The 26,264-nt window shown below is 35.1% G+C and overlaps 1 protein-coding gene across 13 annotated transcripts in view; it reads right to left on the reverse strand.

Annotated features, from left to right (window-relative positions):
- CADPS2 (calcium dependent secretion activator 2) overlaps positions 1-26,264 on the reverse strand; it is a 613,932-nt gene that overhangs the window by 212,377 nt on the left and 375,291 nt on the right. For all 13 annotated transcript variants that reach the window (XR_011648842.1, XR_009185867.2, XM_058297292.2 and 10 more), the window contains exon 9: positions 6,057-6,123. Coding sequence is in view for 11 of the 13 variants with exons in the window: in XM_058297292.2 (XP_058153275.1) it covers positions 6,057-6,123 (67 nt within the window). In the remaining 2 variants the exon portion in view is untranslated. The remainder of the gene's footprint in view (positions 1-6,056; positions 6,124-26,264) is intronic.

The raw sequence follows: 26,264 nt of genomic DNA on the forward strand, positions 1-26,264 counted from the left end.
GAAAAGAGAGGGATCAATTCTGACATCTAGATTTTGGTTCAAGAATGCTCAATTGTAAGTCAATTTTATGTTCCACAAAGAGTTTAAGAAGGAACCCAAAGTAAAGAAGAGATATTCATTTATTTAACATATATTTACTGGTCTCTATTATGTGGCAGGCATGTTACTCATGGTGAAAATTATTGTATGCATGTGCATAAAATATATATATGTATAAAATATATATACATATGAATACATATTCCTGAAGAGAGGAATATGCATATGTACATACATATATATATATATATACACACATATGCATACATTTATACCAAAGAATTATTATCATGGAGTCATAATTTATAAAAGGCCTTAATCTTAAAAAATTTTATCCAAACTTCACAATATTGCACAATTATACATATCTCCTCTGCTCTTTCATGCAGCTATAAAGGGCAAAATAAGAGGAATCAGACATTTCCTAGAATCTAAATATGAAAATAACAAAACCAAAACTTTTTAAAGGTAATACAAGATTATATAAAACAGAGGAATTTTGCATTTGGATCACTGCCTGATCCACATAAGATTCCACTTACCAAATCTGACCCTATTCTCACACCACTTCTTCTGTTTGTTTTACAAGCTAAGCTCTTGCAATACATGTACGTGTTCATTTAAAAAGGTTTTTGAGCTATGTAAAGAGTAAATGCATTAAGTTGTTAATTTCAATGGTAAATCATAAAAATTAATATGGCCATTATCTTTTTGCCATGAAAACTCAATTATCAAAAAGCAAAATTATCTTAAAAATGAAATCTAAAAATAAAAATTTTCCTGACATTTTCCAAATAAAGCCTACATCCAAACAAACCTCACAACTAAAAAATTTTCAATTTTCTCTTGTAGCGAAGTGTACCTCTTGAAATGCAAGAAAAAATAATGACTGCAACTTGACACATGAGTATTTATTGACTATAAAAAAGTGACTTAAATGAAATAGAAAAGCCAACGTTTTCTTGAATATTTAAACAATCTCGAGTCATGCAAAGATTTCTCTTACACAATATTATAAGTATATGTGCCCTTTAATCCAGCAATTTCATTTTCTGTAGGAATACTTCCACATATATACTACTATGAATGTACCAGTATCGTAAATATACTGATTTCAGGAATGTTTGATTAAAAAAAGAAACAACTTAAATGGCCAAAGAAAGGTAACTTTACATAAATTATGTTAATCCATATTATGGAATCTAATCAGTCATATAAGAGTAAAATGGATCTTTATATATTAACATAGCAATTTATTGATATATTTTTAAAGGGGAAAAAAGTTCAGAGAACAGAAATATATGGAAGGATTCCATTATGGATAGAAGTGCACGTACACACAGATTTCCCCACAGATACACATTTAGAAGGCTACACAATCTGTTAACAATGGTAACCTGACCATACTGGGTAGAAGAATGGAATAAGGTGGTAGTAGTGGTAGGGGTGTTGATAAAAGGCCTTTCATTTTCTAACAAATATTTCTGTATGGTTTGATTTGGGACACCAAGTATGTCCCAAATTTTCAAATTAAAATCAATTTAAAAAGTAAAGTGAGACAGTCACTACCTCTGGCTTTCTTGAGTTGACAGCAGTATATTTGTTTACTTTCATTGTCTTAGAACTATGAGCAAACATAAGCTGATGTCCTAGAGTAGACCTAGATCATGTACCTGAACTTCATGTTCTTCACACAGCTGTGGCATTCTCAAATATGTGAGAGGAGTCTGCTGCTGGGAATCCCCATGTGTGCTAAGTATTTCAGAAACCCATAGGCTAGGGGACTCATTTCTTTAAGGTAAAGCAGATTTTGATGGCATCTTACCAACAAAGTGCTTCTAGTTTGTTTGCAGCATATATGGATCACTCAGTGGCATGGCTGATTGTTTACATTCTGTGCCAAGTCAGCTGATATTTAATTAACATTATGTCTTGATAGCCTGCTGTTGTTTGCAGCAACTTCAAGTCATGATTCTGACACATCAACAACAGGCAGTGAACACTTTGATACAGGGCCAAAACAACATAGATGTCTACTTCAGTTTCCAGGGATGCTACTCAGTAAACGGCCTCAGTGAGCACTGGACTTTTTAAGAGCATCACTCACTGGCCATTCCTTTAATGTAGTAACAACCTTTTGCACCTCATGAAATTTATGCTCTACAGTGATTATTCATATATCTGTCTTCAGATGAACTCTAGTTGTATGCATCAATTTAATCACAGCAGCATGGCAGAGGAAATAAGAACATAGTCTCTAGAATGTGATAGAACTGGATTTGATTTTTTGAGGTTACCACATACTAACTGCATTAATCCTGGGTAAGTTACATTTCCCTTATGTATATCAATATTTTATCTGTACAAAGGGGACAACAATAATACCTGTGATAAACTTTTTCTGAAGAATAATATATTAAAAATGCGTAACAAGGGGGGAAGAAGGGCTAGATCAGAACACTGTACTTTATGCATTTTTTTCTGAAAAGCTAAAACTGCTCTAAAAATAAAGCCTATTTTTAAAAAAGTGCTTCACATAAAAGTCTGCTAAAAAATAAGTGCTTACTAGATATTAGATTAAATATAGCAATAATTATGTTAATAGGTGAAGGATTTAGGAATTTCTAGTTTTACCACAGAATATATAACAATTGTGAGTATATGGTGATTTGAATAGGTGTTAGCAGAATACAGACTTAATAAAGAATTCAGTTTGACTAAATGACAAATACAAAGAAAGTTTTAAGGTTATTTAGTGGTTTATTACAATGAACTAAAATATATTACAGTTGTCATAAATGCTTGACATCAGTGATATTCTCCAGATCTAATGTTACAACACTGAACAAGCATAAGAAAAATGAAAATGAATAAGCAAATATATATAAATTTAATAATGGTAAGATTGTAAGTGTAATCTTCATAATCACTGTTCTTTCAATCTAGCTTGAACCAAAAGTTACCCTCATCATTTAAAAAATTCATTTTCCTTGGAAACATTAAAATCTATTTACTGTAACAAGTATATCAGCTTCAGAATCTAAACAGGAATCACACAATTCTTACTTAGAAGCTAAATAAGCATCCCACATTAACAAATAATTTATTTTCATATTTTTTTACTGATTTAAACGTTTATATGAGTCTTTGAAAAGCCTTTTTACCCCAGCGACTCCTCAAGTTTTCACTTTGAACAATGACTTTGCAGCTGGCCAAGCCTGACTCTCAATCAATTTTTATGAGTAAAAATTCTTGGGCTGATGGCTAGATCTGCAGTTATATCACTCATATAATACACACTCACAAGTGGTGATGAGATTCACATTATCACCAGAGCCCCATTCTGCCGATGGCAGCAGCAGACACAGCAGGGGTACACAGTCCTCCCTATGAAAACCGACTCCTTCACCTTTCAATAATGCAGTCTGCAGGTATGGACCCACAAGCAGTGTGCAGACAGAATGAGAGCTGTCTAAAAATACTAATAAAAACTACCCAGTTCCTCCCAATGGGTCATGCTTGTTGAATCTCCATATATATCCTTCTTGATTTTGAAGTGTGTGCATTCGATTTGTCTTCTCATTACATTTAGAATTGAAGAGTCAATTGTGTTTAAAACTTCAAAAAGTTGCCAGAGTATTGATATCCATATCTCAAAACATTTGGGCATGGGATTCTGTATGTGAGTACATGCGTATATGTACATATATGTGTGTAAAAATGTAATGCTTAAACATGACTTCAAATTTTAAGATATGATACCTCAGGTAGAAAAAATCTAATTCATTATAGTTTAGTGGTGTTTTCTCCTATGAACTTCAATTATAGCATACATGGGTTTGGCTCCTTTAGTTTAAAATGGATTTTGCCTTTTAAAACATTAAACTCATATTTTTGTTACTGGGAGAATGTTCTAGCTCTCCAGATACATGGCTAATCTGCTACAGGACAAAACCAATTAACAATCTCAAAGTATTCCAATTCATTCTTTGATTTCTAAACCCTCTTATGGATTGACAACCAAAGTATAAATGTTGGTTCTATAATTTCTGATTTTTCCTGTGATATAAGCTAGAAAATAACATAGGGGCAAGGATTACCTTGAATCTCAACCAGCCAAAAGCATGAAGTGATCATTTAACTCTTCAAGACTTATCTAAAAATCCTAATATTCATATTAAAATAATCAATATTTTAAAAGCACTTTTATCCTACTATCACTTAACCAGATTAGCTAATATTTTTCATTCAGTCTTTAAACCTAATGACTAATACATATGACACAATGAACATTTGAGGTTACTGGATTACACTCACATGCTTGCAAACATGTTTATATCACTTAACTTCATGCTTATGAAGATTAACATGGGTTTGTTTCCAAACTAGTTTATACAGTAACACTAGTCACTGAAATATGGCATTAAATTAGATTCTATACAAAAACATAAAATATGACTGTGAAAAAAGTCATTTCTATGAAAAATTAGTTGAATACTTGGAAACACTTGATGAAAGCAAGACACTAACACAAACTGCTGTCTTATTAAATGTGAGTGGCACACTATAAAAGATGGGAATAAAATTAAAATATCTAGAAAGATATGTATGCAAATTGCTTAGCATTATTTTTACCCAGAAATTTGAAAAAATCCTTTTGGATTGTGCAGAAATCCAAACAGTGGGTAAATGCTTGGGCTCTATATCAAAACATTGGAAAATGGATACACATTTACATATTTTAGTTGACATATAAATGTTTTGGCTATGCTATATATATATATATATATCTTTTTACTAAATTAATTGACCAACTATTGGTTCTGATTAGATCAGATAAGATTACATTTTATCCAGGAAAAAAATAGGCTGGCTATTTACTATGAAGATAAAACATAGTACTAGAAAAACACTGACTGAATTTTTATAATTTTCATGAAGTTACCATGCCTTCATGGGACATCAATAAAGTAATCTTACCCAGCAAGTGATAGATGGCTAAACCTCTGAGAGAGCAAATGGCTATTTTCCTTCCTCAACATTTCACCAAGTCATTCTCATCTAGTCCACTTAAGCTTGACTAATATGTGGTAGGAATCAATGAGATTTTACAGACTATCTTATGTTAAGAAATTCAGGAGCGATTCTCACTTTATGTATTTCCTTTGCGAACAAAATTGTTTTGAATTATCATGGGATGGAATAAGTAGTACATTGAAAGTTTTCCTTTCGTGTAAATTTAACTTAATGGGTGTACTCTATAAGCAAAGGTTATCTATGATTCCCCCCCAAAAGGCAAGCAAGCAAAGGAAAATCAGCAAAAATGCTGAAAATATTCTATCTATGGTTATTCAGAATATTATCAGAAGTAAATCTACTAGTTTAGGTAATTTAAAGATATAATTATGAGAAAAGTACATATGACATTTATTTGTGAATAAGTGATTATATATATTATTGCATGTCTAAAAACATCAGAATGATGCCACGTTCTCAAAGTGTGATCAGAGGTTTTTAAGACCTTTTCCAAGGGTATGGAAGTTCAAAACTATTTTCATAAGAATACTTAGCATCATTTGCCTTTTTGATACTTTTTAGCTCATGAGTGTACACTGGAGTTTTCCAGAGGCTACTTTTCATGTGACACTGCAAGAAATTGGAGGTATAAGCAGATATGATTATCTAGCTGCATTCATTAAGCCAGACATTAAAGAGATATGCAAAAGTGTTAAAATAATGCCACATACCTCACTAAATTGTTTATGGAAAAGTTATTTTATACAAAACATTTTGTATATGTGTTAGCATATATTGGATTAACTATTTTTACTTTAAATGAATTAAATATTTCAAAAATTTCTGTTTTTATTTCTAATATGGTGAATATTGATAGATAACACCCACATAAACAAAAGCTCTTTGAGTTCCTCAATAATTTTTACCAATATAAAGAGATCATGAGAGTTTGAGAACCCCTGTTTTAAGGTGATTATTTAACAGTAAAAGAAATTACTAACCTGAACAAGAACAAAGTAACGTTTTTTCCATCTTTTCCAAACCTTCTGACCAAGAGCATATAGATACCTGGTAAGAAAACAAACAAAAATAGTTTTGTGAATAATGTTATAGTTCCAGGTAATCACATTTCTTCCATAGGTATTTATCTTTGAGACCAACCTGCTAAAGGCAAAGTTTAGTTAATTTGGAATCTGGAGACAACATGCAGCTTCTGTGTTACAAAATGACTAAGCTTATTCTAGGTTTCTGAAAGTGAATTGATTTACGTGGCTTATCAATTTGTCAGTTTTAACCACAAATTCAGCGAAGTGGGAGTTTGACAGAATAATCAAAGAAACAGTAGGAATTTTATTCTTATACACACTCCTTAGGAGAGACAAAGGCTGTGAATTGAGGATATAGTAGAAACTGCTTCAGTTCTCAGATAGGCAGGGCAGAATAGTGTGCCCTGAAATGGAGCCACTGTAGAGTCAAGAACTCAGGGGTAAAGGGTCACTGTCCAGCAGGGTGACCATGAGATGTGCCTGCACCAATCTCAGTTTCCACTTTCTTAACTATCAAACAAAAAGATTGGATTTACTGATTTCTAAGCTAGTTAAATTAAGCTACTTCTATCATTTTGGGAATGACTTGACTTGTGAGAGCACCTTATGCTGTAAACTTTTCTATGAAAATCAGATAATAATGAAGATGACATTGTGCAATTTAACATGGTTTCAAGCAAGATTTTTGTTTAACTTTGCATTGCTATTAGTAACCTGAATTGAAATGATTAAAATAGTCATTTGAGAATAGAACTTTTGTTCTGACTGAATATATAGATGATAGGTTTAAGACTCAGGAAGGAAAAAGAAGAAATTAAAATCTAATTAATTGTGAGCTAGTTGTGAGGAGCTATTTTAAAATTATGCCAAGAAACTACACATACACACAGCCTTCTACAAGTGGAAAACATTCTTAGAACTTTAAAATTTAAAAAGTAGAGGCTTAATTTTAAAGTTAAAGATTTTCCAATTATTTATAGTTACCACAGTTTTCTGAAGTGAAGATTTAACATTGTATTAGCTAATCAAACTGATAATTTATATATGATCCTCAGTGATAAAGGAGAGAATTAAAGCTAATATGGTTACGTAGGAGTTTAAAGTCTCTAGATAAATCTCACAATTTTTAAAATTAAAATTTTTGCTTGAATTAGTGGGCATCACCATCCCCAAATCCTCAAGATTGAGGAATGAACAAACATAAGGGGGTAATGCAACTATGGACTAAAGTAGATTTACTATTGTTCTAGTAACAGAAGAACTTGTACCACTGACACAAAGGCAGTGGTCACCAGATGTTCTGAGAGGAGGAAGAGAGAATAGGTGGAACATGGGGTATTTTGGGGACGTTTGAATTGTTCTGCATGACACTGAATGACAGATACAGGCCATTTTACATTTTGTCAAAACCTATAAAATGGTGTGGTACAAAGTGTAAACCATAATGTAAACTATAGACCATGGTTACTAGCAATGCTTCAAGGTATGTTCATCAATTGTAACAAATGTACCACACTAACAAAAGATGTTGTTAATGGGGAAAAGTGTAGGAGGGGTAGGGGTGGGGTATATGGGAATCCCCTATATTTTCAATGTTACATTTATGTAATCTAAAGCTTTTTTTAATTAAAAAAAAAGGCTAATCTCTTTTGTGAAAAAACTTGAAAAATTAAAAAGAAAGGTATGTTGACTTACATGTGCTAAAACGAAAGGGCATATTTATTCACTACTTGTGGGAATGTAACATGAGATTACCTTTCTCTAGGATAACTTAGCAATACATAGAAATAGTTCTCCATTTTCCTAATAGAATTTATCCTAAGGCAATAATTAGAGATGCATATAGAGATGTGTATACTACATGGATACTTATACCAGTGTTGTTTATATTTTTGAAAAACTGGTAACAAAGGTTCAACGATAGGAAAACTGCTTAAATAACTGCTGGCATAACCATAGAGAGAAATATTATGCTACCTCTAAAATTATGTTTTTGATAAGATTAATAATAAAATAATAATAAAATAAAATTAATAGAAAATGTCTTGTTATATAATATTCTCTGAAAAGAGCATCTTTCTTCATAAAATTAAACTTAAATGGATCATAAACCTAAGTAAACACAAAAAGATAATATAGGAAAAAATCCAGGTGACCTTGGGTTGGTGATGACTTTTTAGATACAATACCAAGAGCACAATATGTGAAAGGAAAAAAATGGGTAAGTTGGGATTTATTAGAATTAAAAGCTTCTGCTCTGTGGAGAGCACTGCTAAGAGAATGAAAAGATAAGCCACAGACTGGGAGAAAATAGCTGCAAAACATATATCTGACAAAGGACTTACATCCAAAATATATAACGAACTCAATAATGAAACATACAACCCCCCACCAAATGGGCAAAAATGAAAATAAGCACCTTACCAAAAAAGATATAAAGATATAAAGCTGGCAAATACACAAAAAGATGCTGAACATCTATGTCATTAGGGAATTAAGTTAAAACAACAAGATAGCACTATACATCTATTAGAATGGCCAAAGTCCCAAACACTGACAATACCAAATGCTGACAAAGATATGGATCTTAGGAACATTCATTTTTTTGCTGGTGGGTAGGCAAAATGTATAGCCACTTTGAAAGACAGTTTGGCAGTTTCTGACAAAGCAAGACTCTGCTTTTATAACAGAAAAAAAGAAACTATACTATTATACTTAATACCCAACCCCAGAACTCATCTTTATGGTGAAAAAACTCAAATTAAGTTTGTTTAAGTGAATTTTAATGTATTCTTATCCTATAATGTTATTTTTTCTGTTGTACGTTACACATGTTCATTTTTAAATATTAGATTTTTGTTCAGGTAATATGAAATTCTTAGGATGACAGAAAATATATTTTTTCTGCACAGCATTTATAACATTATCTTTAGGAAGCGGATATGGCTTAAGTGATAAGGCCTCTGCCTACCATATGGGAGGACCTGGGTTCGATCTCTGGGGCCTCCTGGTGAAAAAAGAAGAGAAAGTGTGCCTGCGCGGTGAGCCAGTGTCTGTGTGGTGAACCGAGCGCCTGCGTGGCAAGCAAAGTGCCCGTGCAAGTGCCTGTGTGGCAAGCCAAGTGCCCACATGAGTACCTGTGCGAGTACCCGCATGATGAGCTGAGTGCCCCTGCAGTGAGCCAGTGCCTGTGCAAGTGAGTCACGCAGCAAGCTGATGATGCAACAAAAGAGAGATAAAGGGGATAACCAAGGTGAAGTACAGCAAAGTCTAGGAACTGAGGTGGCACAACTGACAGGGAACCTCTCTTCACATCAGAGGGCCCCGGGATTGAATCCCAGTGACTCCTAGAGGAGAAAGACCAGAAGAAAAGACAAAAAAAAAAAGATGCAGAAAATCACATAGTGAATAGACAGACAGAAAATCAGCAGGGTGGGGAAGGGGAAGAAAAAAATATTTAAAAAACAAAACAAAAAACTATCTTGTAGATAGTAAATCTTTGGTTGAACGTTAAATTTATTTTTCTTATGTGGACTGTCAGTAATTCTTATGACCAGTTTCTTTCTAGATATGTTTGGCCAATTGTCATTTCTTTAGCATGTGTATGATCGAATCCTTTCTTATGCTACAACAGCCCCACATACCTTAGACGTCCAACATTCAAAGTCTTGCCTTTGTTCCAGCCCCTAATTCTCCTTTGCTCTTTATATCATCTTTGACCAATCCCCAATTGCACATGCATATTCAATACCCACCCCCCTCTGCTTTCTGTCTTCAGAGAGATCATATATTTTCATTTCCAACTTTTTGACTCATCATTTGAATAATGTTGCTGCTGACAATATTACTCCTTATACAGAAATTTTTGCTGTCAGCAGGACTTACTCTTGATCTGTTTTGGGTGTTGGTGGTTTACATGTCACCATTTGCTTTCATTTGCATATGATCCAGTTGCCCACAGTCAGCAAAGTGAGAAGCTTTGAAGGAGCTGAAAATCAGTCTGTGGTCACAGGTGAAGCTACTTCATTTTCCGTGTTGCTCCTGGGCAGCTATTTGGTGCATATTTTGATAGTGACTTTAGCATAGGTCATGTCTGCAGAATCTGGCACTTGAGGTCATTGTTGCTAACAACGTAACCTTGGGTTTTGTGTGTTTTAAGAAAGCTACACACCTACTACTCGAACAAAGGAAGAGAAATTATATGGCTAGAACAAATGTCGGGTAAAGGGACCTCAAGAAGAGACAGTGAACTAGTGATAACCATAGCAGCAGATGCCTCTGTCAGTCATTTAATTGACTTACCATTATATCCACAAACACAGATGATATTGTAACAAGGTTATCATTAGGGCAAAACAGAATTTATCAAACACTTCAGCTAGCTGATGAGTCTGGAAGAAATTAAGTAATTGACTTGGGCAGTTTGGATGATGCTACATAAGAGGCTTTTTGTTTTTTAAGATTTATTTATTTACAACATGGCTCTCCCCCCCGCCCGGCAATGTCTGCTCTCTCTATCCATTCACTGTATATTCTTCTGTGTCTTCTTGTAGTCTCATTAGGCTGCTCCAGAAACTGATTTTGGGACCTTCTGGAGTGGGAGAGAGGCGATCGTTCTCTCATGACACCTCTGCTCGTCAATCTGCTGCATCTCTTATTGTCTCTCCTCTGTGTCTCTTTTGTTGCATCATCTTGCTGCACCAGTTCTCTGCATGGGGCAGCACTCCTGCGTGGGGCAGTACTCTGCGCAGGCTAGCATTCCATGCAAGCCAGCACTCCACTTGGGCCAGCTTGCCACATGGGCCAGCTTGCTCTCACCAGGGGCCCTGGGCATTGAACCCTGGACCTCCTATATGGTAGACGGGAGCCCAATTTCTTGAGCCACATCCGCTTCCCAAGGCTACTAGTTTTTATTCTGATTTTTTGTAACCTCTTGGATTTTTTTCTTTCTGATTCTGAATACTTGGAATATTACAGAGACTAAAAAAGAAACAAAACGTGCTATAATCACACCAATCAAAGAGACTATTATTAATATTTTGGAATATTTATTTAATACATTTTTTACAAATTTCAAATCACTAAGTATGTATATGGTTTTGAATCCTGCTTTTTAAAAAATGAAAACTTTATTTTTAGAGCAGTTTCAAGCTTACAGAAAAATTATACAGAAAGTAGAGAGACTATCTCTTCCCCTGCACATAGTTCCCCCTAATATTACCATCTTTCATTTGTGTGGTGTGTTTGTTACAAACAACCAATGCTGATACATTATTAGTAACCAAAATTCATAGTTTATATTAGAATTCACTCTGTGTGTGTACACAGTTTCATGGGTTTTGACAAATGCATAATATCATGTATTCACCATTATGGTATTACACAATTTCACTGCCCTAAAAATGCCTTACATTCCATTTATTCATCCCTTCTCCCCACCCCTCCTCTAAACCCATGGCAACTACTGATCTTTTTACTATCTCTACAGTTTTTTTCTTTTCCACTATGTCCTTTTCAGTCTGGCTTCTTTCCTTTAGCAATATGCACTTAAAGTTCCTCTATGTCTTTTTGTAGCTTGATAGCTCTTTTTTTTCATCTCTTAATGATATTCCATTGTATGTTTGTATATCAACATCCCTATGGAAGAACATCTTGGTTGCTTCCAATTTTTGGCAATTATACACAAAGCCGCTATAAACATTCATATGCAGGTTTTTTAGGGGCATAAGTTTTCAATTCCTTTGCATAAATATTTAGGAGCATGATTACTGTTTTCCAGAATGTAATATAGGTGGAATTATGCAGTAAGTAGCCTTTTGTGTCTGTCTTCTTTCACTCAGTATAATATTTCTGAGATTCATCCATGTTTTTGTGTATCAGGAATTCATTCCATTTATCACTGAGGAGTATTTCCCACTGCATGAATTTAACTCAATGTGTTTATCCATTCAACAACTTAAGGACATTTGGGTTGTTTCCACTTTTGCCTATTTTGAATAAAGCTGTTATTAAGCATTTGTGTACAGGTCTTTCTGTGGGCATATTTTTTCATTTCTCCTAGGTAAATATCTGGGAGCGGGATTGCTGGGTCATGTGGAATGTGTGTTTAACTTTTTAAGAAACTGCCAGACCGTTTTCCAAAGTAGCTGTGCCATTTTGCCTTACCACCACTAGCAATATACGAGAGTCCATCTTACTTTGGTGATAGGAAAATATTACAGCTAAAGATGCGGAAAATGTGGTCATTAAGATCCAAAAAATAATTGTCTCTGGTATTACCAAGTAGAATACCTGGATTCCAAAGGTAAGGACTTTTGTCTCTTTATTTTGACTGCAGTGGAGAACTTACAAACGGTTTCATGCTTAAATGAGTTTTTCAGTTTTCAAGGGCATTCTCAGGTTCTAGGGTTTTGGGCTTTTTGAATTCTCTGTAGGTGAGCAGTTCTATCAGCTTAGAGAGGGTTGGGGTGGGGAGGGAATAATGAAAAGGCAGCCAAAATAATTTGAATATTTGGTAACCATCAGATAATCCATTTAGGAAGTATCTATAAAAAATGAAAATGCTGGCAAGCGGATTTGTCTCAACTGATACAAGCGTCTGCCTACCACAGAGGAGGTCCAGGGTTCAAACACACTGCCTCCTGACCCATGTGATGAGCTGGCCCACGTGCAGTGTCATTGCACCCAAGGAGTGCCCTGCCACACAGGGGTGTCCCCCACGTAGGGGAGCCTCATGTGCAAGGAGTGTGTCCCGTAAGGAATGCCGCCCATCGTGAAAAAAGTACAGCTTGCCCAGGAGGGGGCCATATACATGGAGAGCTGACATAGCAAGATGATGTAACAAAAAAAGAGACACAGATTCCCAGTGCCACTGAAAAGAATACAAGCAGACACAGAAGAACACACAGTGAATGGACACAGAGAACAGATGGGGGGAGGGGGAGAGGGGAAAGAAATAATTTTTTAAAAATCTTGAAAAAAAAAATCAAAATGCATTTTCTCCTAACCCATCTTTATGCCTAGCATAGCTGTTGTATCTGTTTGTTTTTTAAGTATTTAGTGTAGGTTACAAATGATCTTTTTTTTTTTTTTTTAAGATTTATTTACTACCTTACTTTATTTTTTTTTATTTATCTCCCCCTCCCTGAGATGGTTCTCTTGTCTGTCTACTTACAGCTCTCCAGGAGTCACTGGGAACTGAACCTAGGACCTGCCACATGGAAAGCAAGTATCCAACAGCCTGAGTCACATCTGCTCCTGACAAGTTACAGCATCTGCTGGCTGTGGAACCTGCTCATTTAGGCAGTGCGGCATCTGCTTGCTCATCTTCTTTAGGAGGCATCAGGACCTAAACCTGGGACCTCCCATGTGGTAGGTGGGCTCCCAATTGGTTAAGCTACATCTGCTTCCCTAAATGATTTTTTTGTGGTACATAAGCCCAAAGAGGATTTTTTTTTTAAACTTCAGAAAAATATACAAAAGTTACATTTAATCTGTGATTATTTTCTACTGAACATTCAAGTCTGTTCATAGTGATGCGTGAATATCCTTAAGAACTGAGAAATGAGTTACCAGAGTGTATCTATATCTATCTATAACCAGTTTTCAAATAATTTGTGTATGACAGATCGCCTTGATTCAAAATAGTCATAAAATATAATTTCATCTTCCCTTAATGATTTAGAAAGGACCATTGTGGCATCTCAGGGTCATCATTATCAACATCAATTCATAACTGCATAATTTTATAAAAGGAGAAGGTACAGCTGATAGGGGTATTTCTAACTATTTGACAAACAATGGCAAGAGCATTAATTATACAGATCCTTAATAGCTATTTACTTGTCACTATTTCTGTTTCATTTATGAAATAGTCTAGAATACTATAAAACCTAGTTTTAATGTTTTCTTGTCTGAATTCTGGACACTTTTTTTTCCCCAAGGAGGTACTGGAGAGTGAACCCAGGACCTTCTACATGGGAAGCAGGTACTCAACCACTGAGCTACACCCACTCTTTTTTTTTTTTTTTTTACAGTTTTATGAACTCTGACTCTACCAAATAAAGTCACAGAAGAGTGTCATCCAAGAAATGAAATGTGTCATCATGGAGAGGCAGTACCTTGGCTCATGTACTAGGGATCCACTGGTGGGTCTTCTCTGCAGCAGATTTCTCCCTGAATATTTGTAACCTGCTGAGTTGTTACTATTAGGTTGGTGCAAAAGTAATTGCAGTTTTGCACTGTTGAAATTTGCCATTTGATATTGGAATACATTCTTAAATAAATGCAGTTATGTTATGCATCGTTTTAATGTGAATTTTTCACTTTATGTTTTTTTGCTAATGACTTATTACTTGCTGTTTATTTTATATTTATTTTAGACTACGGAAATGATATTAGACAAAAAGCAAATGCGAGCAATTTTCTTATTTGAACTAAAAATGGGTCATAAAGAAGCAGAGACAAAATACAATAAAAAAATTGGTGGGGATGGGAGTGGGGAGTGGGGTATATTGGAATCTCACATTTTTTAATGTAACATTCTGTGTGATCTACTAACTAAAAAAAAAAAAAAAGATAATTAAAAAATTAAAAAAAAAAAAAGAAAAGCAGAGACAACTCATAACATCAATAACGCATTTGGCCTGGAACCGCTAACAAAAATTCAGTACAGTGGTGGTACAAGAAGTTTTGCAAAGGAGATGAGAGCCTTGAAGATGAGGAGTATAGTGGCTGGCCATCAGAAGTTGACAACAACCATCTGAGAGCAATCATTGAAGCTAATTCTCTTACAACTACATGAGAAATTGCCAAAAAACTCAATGTTGACCATTCTCTGGTCATTCAACATTTGAAGCAAATGGGAAAGGTGAAAAAGCTCAATAAGGGGGTGCCTCATGAGCTGACCGAAAATCAAAAAAATTGTGGTTTTGAAGTGTCGACTTCTCTATTCTTGATTGGATTGTGACCTGCAATTAAAAGTAGATTTTACATGACAACCGGCGATGACCAGCTCAGTGGTTGGACTGAGAAGAAGCTACAAAGCATGTCCCAAAGCCAAACTTGCACCAAAAAAAGGTCATGGTGACTGTTTGGTGGTCCGTTGTTGGTCTGATCCACTACAACTTTCTGAATCTTGGCGAAACCATTACACCTAAAAAGTATGCTCAGCAAATCAACAAGATGCAGCAAAAACCACAGCGCCTGCAGCCACCAATGGTCAACAGAAAGGGCCCAATTCTTCTCCATGACAATGCCTGACTGCATGTCACACAATCAACGATTCATAAGTTGAACAAACTGGGCTAGAAGTTTTGTCTCATCTGCCATAATCGCCTGACCTCTTGCCAGCCGACTACCACTTCTTCAAGCATATGGACAACTTTTTTGCAGGGAAAAAGCTTCTACAACCAGCAGGATGCAGAAAGTGCTTTCCAAGAGTTTGTCAAATTCCGAAGCATGGATTTTTATGCTACAGGAATAAACAAACATTTCTCATCGGCAAAAATATGTTGATTGTAATGGTTCCTATTTTGATTAATAAAGATGTGTTTGAGCCTAGTTAAAATTATTTAAAATTCATGATACAAAACTGTAATTCCTTTTGCATTAACCTAACAGCTTCTTCTGAGTGCATGATTAGCTCAAAAAGCCAAAGAGGTGGGGAAAGGTTATGTAAATCACACCTGCCAAATACTAGTCAAACTGGGAATACACATTTAACTGGGTTTTATGTGACAATTTATAACATTATCCAATGAAGTAATTATTTATTATTGAGCAATAGAGAAACATTTTCTAATGGGTACTGTGAATTTTTTTCAACATATTTTAGGGAGGAAAGCAGGAATTTTTTTGGTGAGACTGTCAGCAATATTCATTTTCATGAACCACACAATTTGGTTTTACGTGAAATATATTACTTATTTTTGTTAAAATTTTTCAGGTAAATCAGAGATGGATGGAAAATAAGGACACAAATATGAGCAGTTTTCATGGTCATCCAACATGTTCCAGTACTCTAGTAGTCTGGCCCTGGGGAAAAAATTCACTAATCAAAGTTAAGTTGATTCAAAAATTATTATTTCAATGGAGATAAAAAAGACATTCTATTGTGAATAACATACCACAATCACATATTTCCAATACCGATTTACACAAAATATAACACTCTTTTCATTGCAATATTTCCAGTGTACCACAATATTTATTTAACTAGAGTATTCTATATTATTTAAAAATAACTTCTCAGATACCATTTAAAAGTGTTTACTTTTGTCAAAACATCCAACTTGAGTAAGGTATTAAGAAGCTGTTCCCTTTGAACAAAAAATTGCCCACTTAACTTTAAAATCTTCTGTTCTTACACGGGATTAGGTAACAAAGAAATTAGCAGCATTGACACAAAGCTTGGATTTAACATATACAAGTAAAGCCTTGAAGTAGTTGGTTTTATAAATCAGTATAGACATAGCAATAATCTTAAGGTATTACGCTCTCTTCTAGAGTTGTTTCTAATGGATAGCTCTATTTGTTTAGAAGAAATATCCGAACCATTGCCAGAAAGCAAGACACAAAACCAACTAAAAGTGCATCACTGTTTCATTTGCCTATACCAATTCATGTTTTAGGTAATTTAAACTATTCTTAGGTCATAGTGTATCTTCAAATACCAGAGATATGAGAAACTATATTTTAAGATTTTTTATTATAATTTAAAAATATGAGGTAGGCGTGTAGATTATGTATTATGCTGTTAGGAAAATAACTGGAAATAACAAGATCAAAAGAGAAAAAAAAATGATTTTGCTACTTACCAACTTGATTTTTTTTTTTTTAAGGAAATGGCCAATTCTCAAGTCTAGTTATTTTCAAAAAAGCAAATTTGGGAATTCTTTCTTCATCTTTCATATCAATAGTTATATGTGGTCATTAGAGTATCTTAAAACTTACACTAAAAAATGTACAGTATCTGCGGAATCGACAAATTCTTAAAATAGTTATTGTTGACTGAAAGGTACACCACAGACGTTTCTAAACCTTTCATAGAAATGAAAGAAAAAATGAGAGGAAAAAAACCCCATAGAGTATGAAATACAACAGAATGTTCTGTGACAACAGGAATAAAAACTTTTCTTTAAATATATGATGTAATATATATCATTTTTGTAATAATAAATTGGTTCTCCACAATAGAATTTCTTGAGAAAAGTCAAGTTTGGTAAAAATAAACTTCAAATAGAACGGCAGTATAATTACTATGCCTATTTTGTTGAATTTTCAAAAAAAAGTACTTATCTACATTTCATCATGGTAACATTTCATTGCCCAGAGAATAGAAGTATTTTAAATGCTTGCTTCCACAAAGTATTCTTTGCATGTTTTTAAAAAATAGGTCACACATAAAATTCTCTTGTCTTCCAAGTAAAAATCTCAGAAATGAGTATGACAAGCAATTTTCTTTAGAGACTATATTCTTTGATAATATATATAGCCACAAAAGTTACTGACATTTCAAGAACTCATTAGCCGATAAGTTTTACAAATGAAAGAAATCAGTATACCTGAAATAGAAAATAACATGAAATATAGAACTTGTTTATTCAAACACTTTAAAAGTACTTTTAAAAACTTTCCAAACTTAAAGATTGTTCAAAGAATAGTTCAACATACGAAAATTCTCCAAACATATTACTAAATATTGTAGTTTAGTTTCAATTAGAGTGGCAGCATACAGTTCTAATAGAAAGGAGAATATGACAATTTATTTGCACTGAATCCATGCTGTGAGAGTTCATGGTTTTACTTTATGATGAAAAATCATCACTAATGAATATTTGAAAAACATAATTGTATACAGAATATAGGGAATTATTCAGTGCTTGAATAAAAGGACTCTTACTTTTGGCAGGTCACTTGTGAGTTTAGTTTTTTAGGCTAAGAAATTAAACAAGCGACATGTTGAATGACAAAAGCCTTTTTCTTCTATAAGCCTTCATTTTTCAAAGAGAAATACAGGAGGAAAAAAAATCAATATATAGAATAGTTTAGTCCTGGAAAGTGCTTTCTTAAAGAGAAACCCCAGTCAAGGTTGAAAGAGCAATTAATACAGGCTCAAAAATCTGGGCCATTCTGATAGAGTTCGGTTAACATGTGGCAGAAGTAATCATCCACTTGTGAAAATGATTTTCGGTTCATTCTCAAACACCTTTCAGACACTCATGATCCCATTTAACTGACAACAATACAGGCTATCTGTGGGCACCACTGCATTTGATGTGAAAACCAATAGGGACCAAATGCCCTCAGGCACTTTCAGTCATCCCTGCACCGTTCTCTGCTGCTTGCATAAAAGGCATCTTCCTTTCACTGCATTCTTTCTTTTATTTAACCCCACAAGAGTAAGCCTTTTTTTTTTGGTTTCGTTTTTAGCTAAAGATGAGAAAAGAAACTGATTCAAGACAACAGTGTGACCTGGGAATTAAGAAACCTAGAAGTAAATACTTTCCAGTTAGTTTTTCCACTTCCTGAATTCTTAAGGGAAAGAGTACAAGAAGTAGGGAAGCAAGGAAAGACTATGACCAAAATTACATAAATTTTTGAGAGAAACATTTGACTGAAGAAAATCCAAACTGTTGAACAAGAACAGTTCAATTTTGTGTGCTACATAAACAGGAGACTTAAAAAAACAAACGTGAGTAAAATGTAGAGTTGTACACTTATTTTCTGTATCACATTTTGTGTAACAGTGAACATAAAAACTGTCGTTTTCCCTTTCCTAATAAGTCCCACCTTCTGCTAGTTAAATATCAGTTAAATTGGAATTAAAGTTGAGTTCATATTTGTATTATTAGGTAAGTATAGCAGTCTAAGGAATGAAAACTATCTTTTAAAAACTGGCTTGCCATAGCATTCTAGAATGTGAATAGAGGCAGATTACCAAGATGAGAAAAACCATAAAAACCTATTCTGCCTTGAGATAAGACATCAAGAACTACAACTTACCATTCTTAAATAGTGTTTTGAAATAAACACACTGTCATCTTAGAAAAAGAAAAGGAAATTGGGGCAAATATACCAGTAGTTCTATGAAAAGAAGTTTAAAATCTAAATACAAGCCAAACAACGCAATTAAATCAAGTTGTATGGGGAAACCCTTTTTAAAAAGGCAGGATTTCATATGTTGATCTTTAGATAGTTATCAGGCAATCTCAGCAGGGAAAAAGTGCCCTAATATTTGTTTTTAAATGGTTCTTGATCTTGCCAATGTCTATATTTATAAAATTTTTGTGGATATGTTAGGGTCTCATTCTAACATCTTCTACCACAGTATGTAAACTTTGAAAGTATGATTTCATGTTTTTCCTTTTTAAGTGCTATTCAAAATATAGAAATACTCTTCATCTGCAGAAGTGTCAATGCTTTGCTAAAAGTTAAAGAAAATTAGTGGGTTTTGCTAGATGACTATAAAAGGTCTCAGAACAGGGTAAGAAGGAAAAGAATGTTCTGAGTAGCCTCCCCAGCTAAAAACTTGCATAGAACCCTATTACCCCTTCCCCAGCAATGATCTTTTTTCATGTTCATGTTATATTTGCTGCAGCTGATGTACAAATATTGAAACAAATAGCTTTCAAACATGGTTCCATTTTGATTTACATTATGGTTTATATTTTAGATTGTACAATTTTCTAATTTTTTGTTACCTTATGGTTTATATTTTAGCCTATTGACTTTTTATACATTTTTAGTGTAATTAAACATGTCCTATCCATCATTGCATGATCTTGTGGAACACTTTCATTGCCCCCCAGTTACCCTGATTCCATCTATTCTATACGTCTCTCCCCCTCCCCTCAGGGCCCATAGTGACAATCAATCTTCATTACTTGAAGAACCATATTTACAGACACTTGTAACAATGCTGAGGGCTTGACAAACTAGACTGCCCTAGCCCACTGGGAGCCACCAATTCTCTCCAGAGACACAATTTTCTCTGTTTGAGAACACCAATCCTCGCCAGGAAGTGGGTACATTTTCACACTCATTGTATGGTCTCCACCCAATGATATAACACACTATGACAAGATGAGCACTCACACATTCCCTAGAAGCCTGCCCCCGTGCCAGATGCCCCTCCTTAAGCATCTTAAACAGGTAATCCTTCCTTATTATATTTTCTAAAGAGTTTTCTCAACATTATAGTTTCAACCACATACCTGAAAATCTCCCATGTTCAAATGTTCCCCCCAGCCCTCCCCACAATTCCTTGGGCCATCTGACCCATCCTCCCAACCCTAGCCCCTCAATCCTGCAAAGCCCTACCCAAAGGTATTCCTATGCCCCCATCTTGTCCCTTCCCTGTACAAACACTTACCTCCAGCTTATCATAGATTTCACCCATGTAGGCATCAGCTTGCAACCTTCCTCTGCCCCCCAACTTCCTTTAAGCCTATCATCCAGTCTCTAGCTCTCTGAAACAGCATGGTTTACTTATTTCATATCAGAGAGGTCATGTAGTATTTGTCCTTCAATGCCTGGCTTGCTTCACTCAACATAAGGTCCTCAAACTCAACTAGAAAAAGACCTTGAATAAAAGGGTCAACTCAGACCAGCAGAATATCTCAGCCCACATGTAGGATGTGTTAAAACCTGCTTTTTAAATTTGAATAAAAGGGGTAAATGACAAAGACAAATGAGTTTATATGGCTAAGAGTCTTCAAAAAAGAGCCAGGAGGTCATCAGAGGGGTCGCTTTTATGCATGCCTCAGCAGGACCCCAGAGACAGCCAAAGTAGATACAACACCAGGCACTGGTTCTCCTGAGGGCTATGAAGACCCACAGGTTCTATGATCATGGCAAATGGCTCTGGAATTCAGCGCCATGTCAGTTGGCCCAGCTTTGAAATTTGTGTTCCTGAGTGTGATGGAGTTGGACTCAGATGTGACCTTTCTACACATGCCTCTCCTGTCACTTCACTGAACCTGTGGTTGATGCTAGGTTTGGTGTATACTCAAGAGACTCGAATCTCTGGATTGTCCATGTGCCAGCTAGGCCCCGAGCCTCAGCGGACTTGCAACTCCTACCCTCTGGTTTGTTGGACTTACCCAGGCCAGCTAAATAGGGAGGTGAAGATGGTCAACCACCACATCAGGGAACCAAGAGAGTCTACAACTGTAAACAGGAGAATTGCATCCATCATTCATGTGGAATCTAAGCCCCCTCTCGATATAGAGGTGGAATGGACATCACCATCCCAGGGTCCACAGAATGGAGGAATAAAATATGGATTAGAGTGGACTTACTGGTATTATACTATAAAACTATTGTGACTAGTAATAGAAGAAATTGTAGCATTGATGTGGAGAAAGTGGCCATGGTAGTTGCTGAGGGCGGGGAGAGAGAAGAAGAGATGTGATGTGGGGGCATTTTTGGGACATGGAGATGTCCTAAATGATATTGCAGGGACAGATGCTGGACATTATATATCCCGCCATAACCCACTGAATGGACTGGGGGAGAATGTAAACTACAATGTAAACTATTATCCATGTGGTGCAGCAGTGCTCCAAAATGTATTCACCAAATGCAATGAATGTGCCACAATGATGAAAGAGGTTGTTGATGTGGAAGAAGGTGGGGTGGGGGTGGGTGGGAGGTACATGGGAACATCTTATTTTTTTTAATGTAACATTTAAAAATAAATAAATAAAGAGATCGTAAAAAAAAAAAAAAACTTGCATAGAGTTCGAGTCTATGTCTTGGTCCCCTAGGAAAAAGGTAGAGGCTGGAAATATCACTCTCTGGGAGTTAGTCACTTAGGACTAGTTGGTAAAAAAGGCTCCAGGTCATCTAACAATTAAAATGAGATATAACTCAATGTATGCAATCCTACAGATACTCCATTAAGTTTAACTTTCCTTGAAATACAAATGGTTTGGCAATAATGAAACAAAAGTTTTAGCAAAGACTTTTATGTATTTATCAAACTATATCTTACTGACTATTGAAAATACCTTCTCTTTTTGGGTCCAGTATTTCCAAAGCAAAGTTAAGTGATCAAACATTATACACAATATAGGTAATCCCAAGTTAACACAAATATGTAGGTCTCGTTTTTCTCTTCTGTAAATGGTGATACCTATTCTAACTTCCTTATATTCATAATAAATGCAAGTGATAAATGCACATGAAATGCCCACTTTGTAAAGCTGTAAAGGAAAATGATTAAGTGTGTGGGAGTCTGTGTTTTCCATGGCATGTGTCTGGACATTTGGATACAAAGAGATATTATGCAGGAAAAAATGGATTTGGTGGGCAAATAAGAGAGAGAACAAACTGAGCTAAACAAAGTTAAACAGATTTTGTAGGTCAAAACTTCCAAGAGCCTACAACGGATATACACAATGAGATACCAAGTGGTGGAAAGGTAGGGGAGGGGGGGGTGGGGGAGTAGAGAGCACATCGTGACTCTAAAATTAGAGCATCTTTTCCAGAGACATCTTGCAGAAATAATGATCTTCAACATGCACTTCAGGACATTAGATTATTGCTTATGAATCTTTAAACAATACGATTACAAGTTTTTACAACTAATTAATATGCTAGTCATAATTAAAATATTTTTTAACTTCTAACATAATGGCACAAGGCATCTGCATAAAGATTTTGGCTTGAAAAGAGGCAACTTTGTTTAAAATTTGGGTAACATTCTCCAAGGGTAAAGTCTGCTTCCAAAGTCTCTTGTCTAGTAATGTTGCTCTCTGGTCTTAGTTAAACAGAACATCTTTGGAAGCCTCTGAAATTTAGAAAACAAACCATCTTCTTCTAATATTAAAGTACCTTATTTTCTTGTGACTTATTTACAAAGCTATTTAAATTCCTCCTGACATTCAAGTGTTTCTCAGATTCTTCTACTAGAACTTGCCTGTTTCTCTGCCTCGACAGCCCTGTTCTGTCTAAACTCTGTCACCTGAACTTCAATTTTATACTTTGTGACCCGTCTTAACTGTAGTCAGAGATCAAGGGACAGAGCAGTAAAATACTCTTGCTGTCATTCCAGTTCTGAGGTTATAGCGCTTAGCTTTGATGCCTCAATCTCTGTTTTTTTCTCCTGGCTTAAGTATTTGTTTTGGTAAACTTCCCGATCCCCCCAGGCTGAGGACCCAGCATTGCTTTTGTTCTGATTAATCTTTCTTTGATAACATGCTCTTGAATTCTGGGCATTTTAGTTGGTACAGGCCTCTTTGAGATGGCTCACATCTCTGAACATTGCCTGTGTGCTGCGATCCTTTGACTGTTTTCTTGGCTCACTTTGACACCAAGTATTCCTTTGCACAAATCCTCTCTTGGTTCTAGATGCCCAATTTGATGTCCTCCAACTGTCTGTATGCTGTCTACTACTCCATCAGTCCCACACATCTATAATTTCATCCATTTCCAAAGCCTATAATTAATTAATTTAGTTCCTGAGTCTCCTGTTTCCCATACCTTCTCATGCCCTCAGGTCCACTGTCATTGTCTTAGAAAAGCCTTCCCTGAATTTCTGATAAGGTAATATTCCCTTATTACATGTATTATCCATGGACATTCCTTCCACAGCCCTGCTGTGGCTTTAGGATTCTATATTTAATGTCTCCTTCCAGCAGCAAGTCTGCAAGCTCTCTGAAGCAAGCACTGACCACCTCAGTCATGACTCGCCACTCCACACCACTGCACAGTTCCATGGCTTCATAGGGCAGGCACCAGACACCCCATAAACATTTTTAGAATGGTTGGCTGGTGCTAGTTGTGTCATTAGGAATGATTACAATAAAAACATAATGAAGGAAGTCAATCTCTAGCAAAAATTTATGATATATCTCAGTAAAAGAAAAAAGATTTTTAATAGTCTTTGGATTTTGTATAAAATTTGCAATCTTATATTTTAGACCATTAGTATTCAAATAGCTTAAGCAGCAGAATGTTATCCTGAGGTTTAAATGAACATGGAAGACCAAATGTAAAAAATAACATGAATCAGCTACTGTGAAAGCAGGTCTGGAAGCTCGGGAGTCCAGTCCACCTAATACCCATTTATCCCATAAGGAACTCTCAAGGATTTAAGGAAAAGAGTTTGAACTATCATTGTAAATAACCTCAAGTTTACAGTATTACCAGGGCCTTTTAATCAAAATGGAATGGAATAAGTTCTATATCTAAATGTCTCAAAATATCACTGGTTTTCTAAATCCCATTTATATGTGTATGTGTATTTGTGTGTTTAACTTCTGATCCATGAAAACTGTTGAAGTCTTTGAGGAGAGAGGCCCAATAATTTAGTGTCCCTTTTCTTTAACACATTTACTTAAGACAAAAGAGTTGACAGATGGAGCATTAATGATAATATTGGAGGATGTGGCTTCTTTCTGTAGGAGTTGGGCTTATGAGATTCGGTATTATTAGATATACTTAGCCCATTCTAGTCATAGACAGTGCTGGACAGGACATGCCTCTCCTGGGGAGAGCTTGACTCTGAAAGAATTATGCAGGGAGAAGCACAGAATAGGTCCTCCCTTTGGACAACTTATCAAGGGAGAAAGAAAGTAGAAAGTGCTGTTCTAGGCATGCCCAGTTTCTACTCTCAAACTGACCAATTATGCAAGTCAAGAAAGAGGACAGAGAAAGTGCAGCTATAATGTATGTCCCTCCACATGTGAGCAAATAAATATCAGGGGTACAAAATAAGTGTTCCTTCCAAACAGAATTAAAATAATGTGAGAGGGAGAGAACATGGTAGAGTAGGAGGACGTAAGTGACTGATTCTCTTAAGTTTTATGTCCCTTTAACTTTTAACTACTATGTGTCAAGTATGAACTTCAATTTTCACATCTATAAAATAGGAATAGCAATATCTTCCCTGACTATAATAGTGTCATTTTAATATCTAGTGAAATGATGTATGTAAAAGGACCTTTGTAATTATAAAGCACAATATAATTGAAGGCATTACCATTAGTAGTAACAGCAGAACATACAGAAAAATATTTCAACTTGACTTTTTAAAAAATAATCTTTGGGAGGTTAGGGTGGGGTGGGCAGGCAGTGAAATTTTCAACTTTTTCCCTTTTAGGATAAACAGCTTGCAAGGAGTAGAACGGAAAAACGTATATATTTTTTCTAAAATAAAGCATTATCTGTGACATCACACCAGGTAGCAACAACAACAAAAAACAACTACGCACCTTATTCATTAAGGCAATATTTCTATGTAGTACTTGTATTATGTTTTCCGGCTACTAAGTTCTTAAGAAATTGCTACTTATCAAACACCTAAAAAATTCTAGACTACTACAGAAAGTATATTTTAATGTGTAATTTCTTGATCTCAAACATTTATTTATAAAAGAAAGTATCACAAAATAAGTCAATAGTAATAAATATCCCATGTACAAAATGTTTGCAATTTATTGGACTAGGTTTGTATAATGTTACTTTTTCTCCTTTAACTTAAAGCCTAACAGTTTTATTTATTTTCGTATGTAACTATTCACAGTGCTTCTGCTCTATGAATGCTGGATACAAAGAAAAATGATAGTCAAGAGATAAAACCTTTGACAGTTATATGCAACATATTCAGAATTTAAAATCTTAGCTATTTTTGGTTAAAACTGACCTCAGTGATATCTTTGATTATTCATATTCCACTCAATGTTAAAGTTGTTCTATATTAATTTAATAAAGTATTTTGACAAGTTTGATAAGTCCAAAATGAACTACCACTTCATTTTCTTTCAACCAGTTATTTTTACAGTTTTTTTTCCCTAAGAAAATGTCTTTAAGATTACTTAATACTATCTAAATAGTGCCAACTTTCTTAATATCATCTCTACTTTGTTCAATATTTTCTATTTTGGGGGAATGTTAGCACCATCTACTGGAACAGTATAGTACTGCTTTTGTCAAACAACTATTAACACTTCCAACGATGCTTGTGAACTAGTCTAAAATGCCACTGGGGAACAAATTCCAGCCCTTTGCTTGCTGTCTTTCTCTTTTTTTTTAAGCATGTGTCAGTGCAGGAAATCAGTACCTCTTTCCCAAAGCAACACTAACTTACAAACTAAATCAATGTTACCATCTTGATGAAATCATTTGACAGAATCATACATTCACAGGCTAAAGTAG

The sequence above is a fragment of the Dasypus novemcinctus genome, chromosome 5 (genome assembly GCF_030445035.2).
Source record: "Dasypus novemcinctus isolate mDasNov1 chromosome 5, mDasNov1.1.hap2, whole genome shotgun sequence".
In the NCBI taxonomy this organism is placed as follows: Eukaryota; Metazoa; Chordata; class Mammalia; order Cingulata; family Dasypodidae; genus Dasypus; species Dasypus novemcinctus.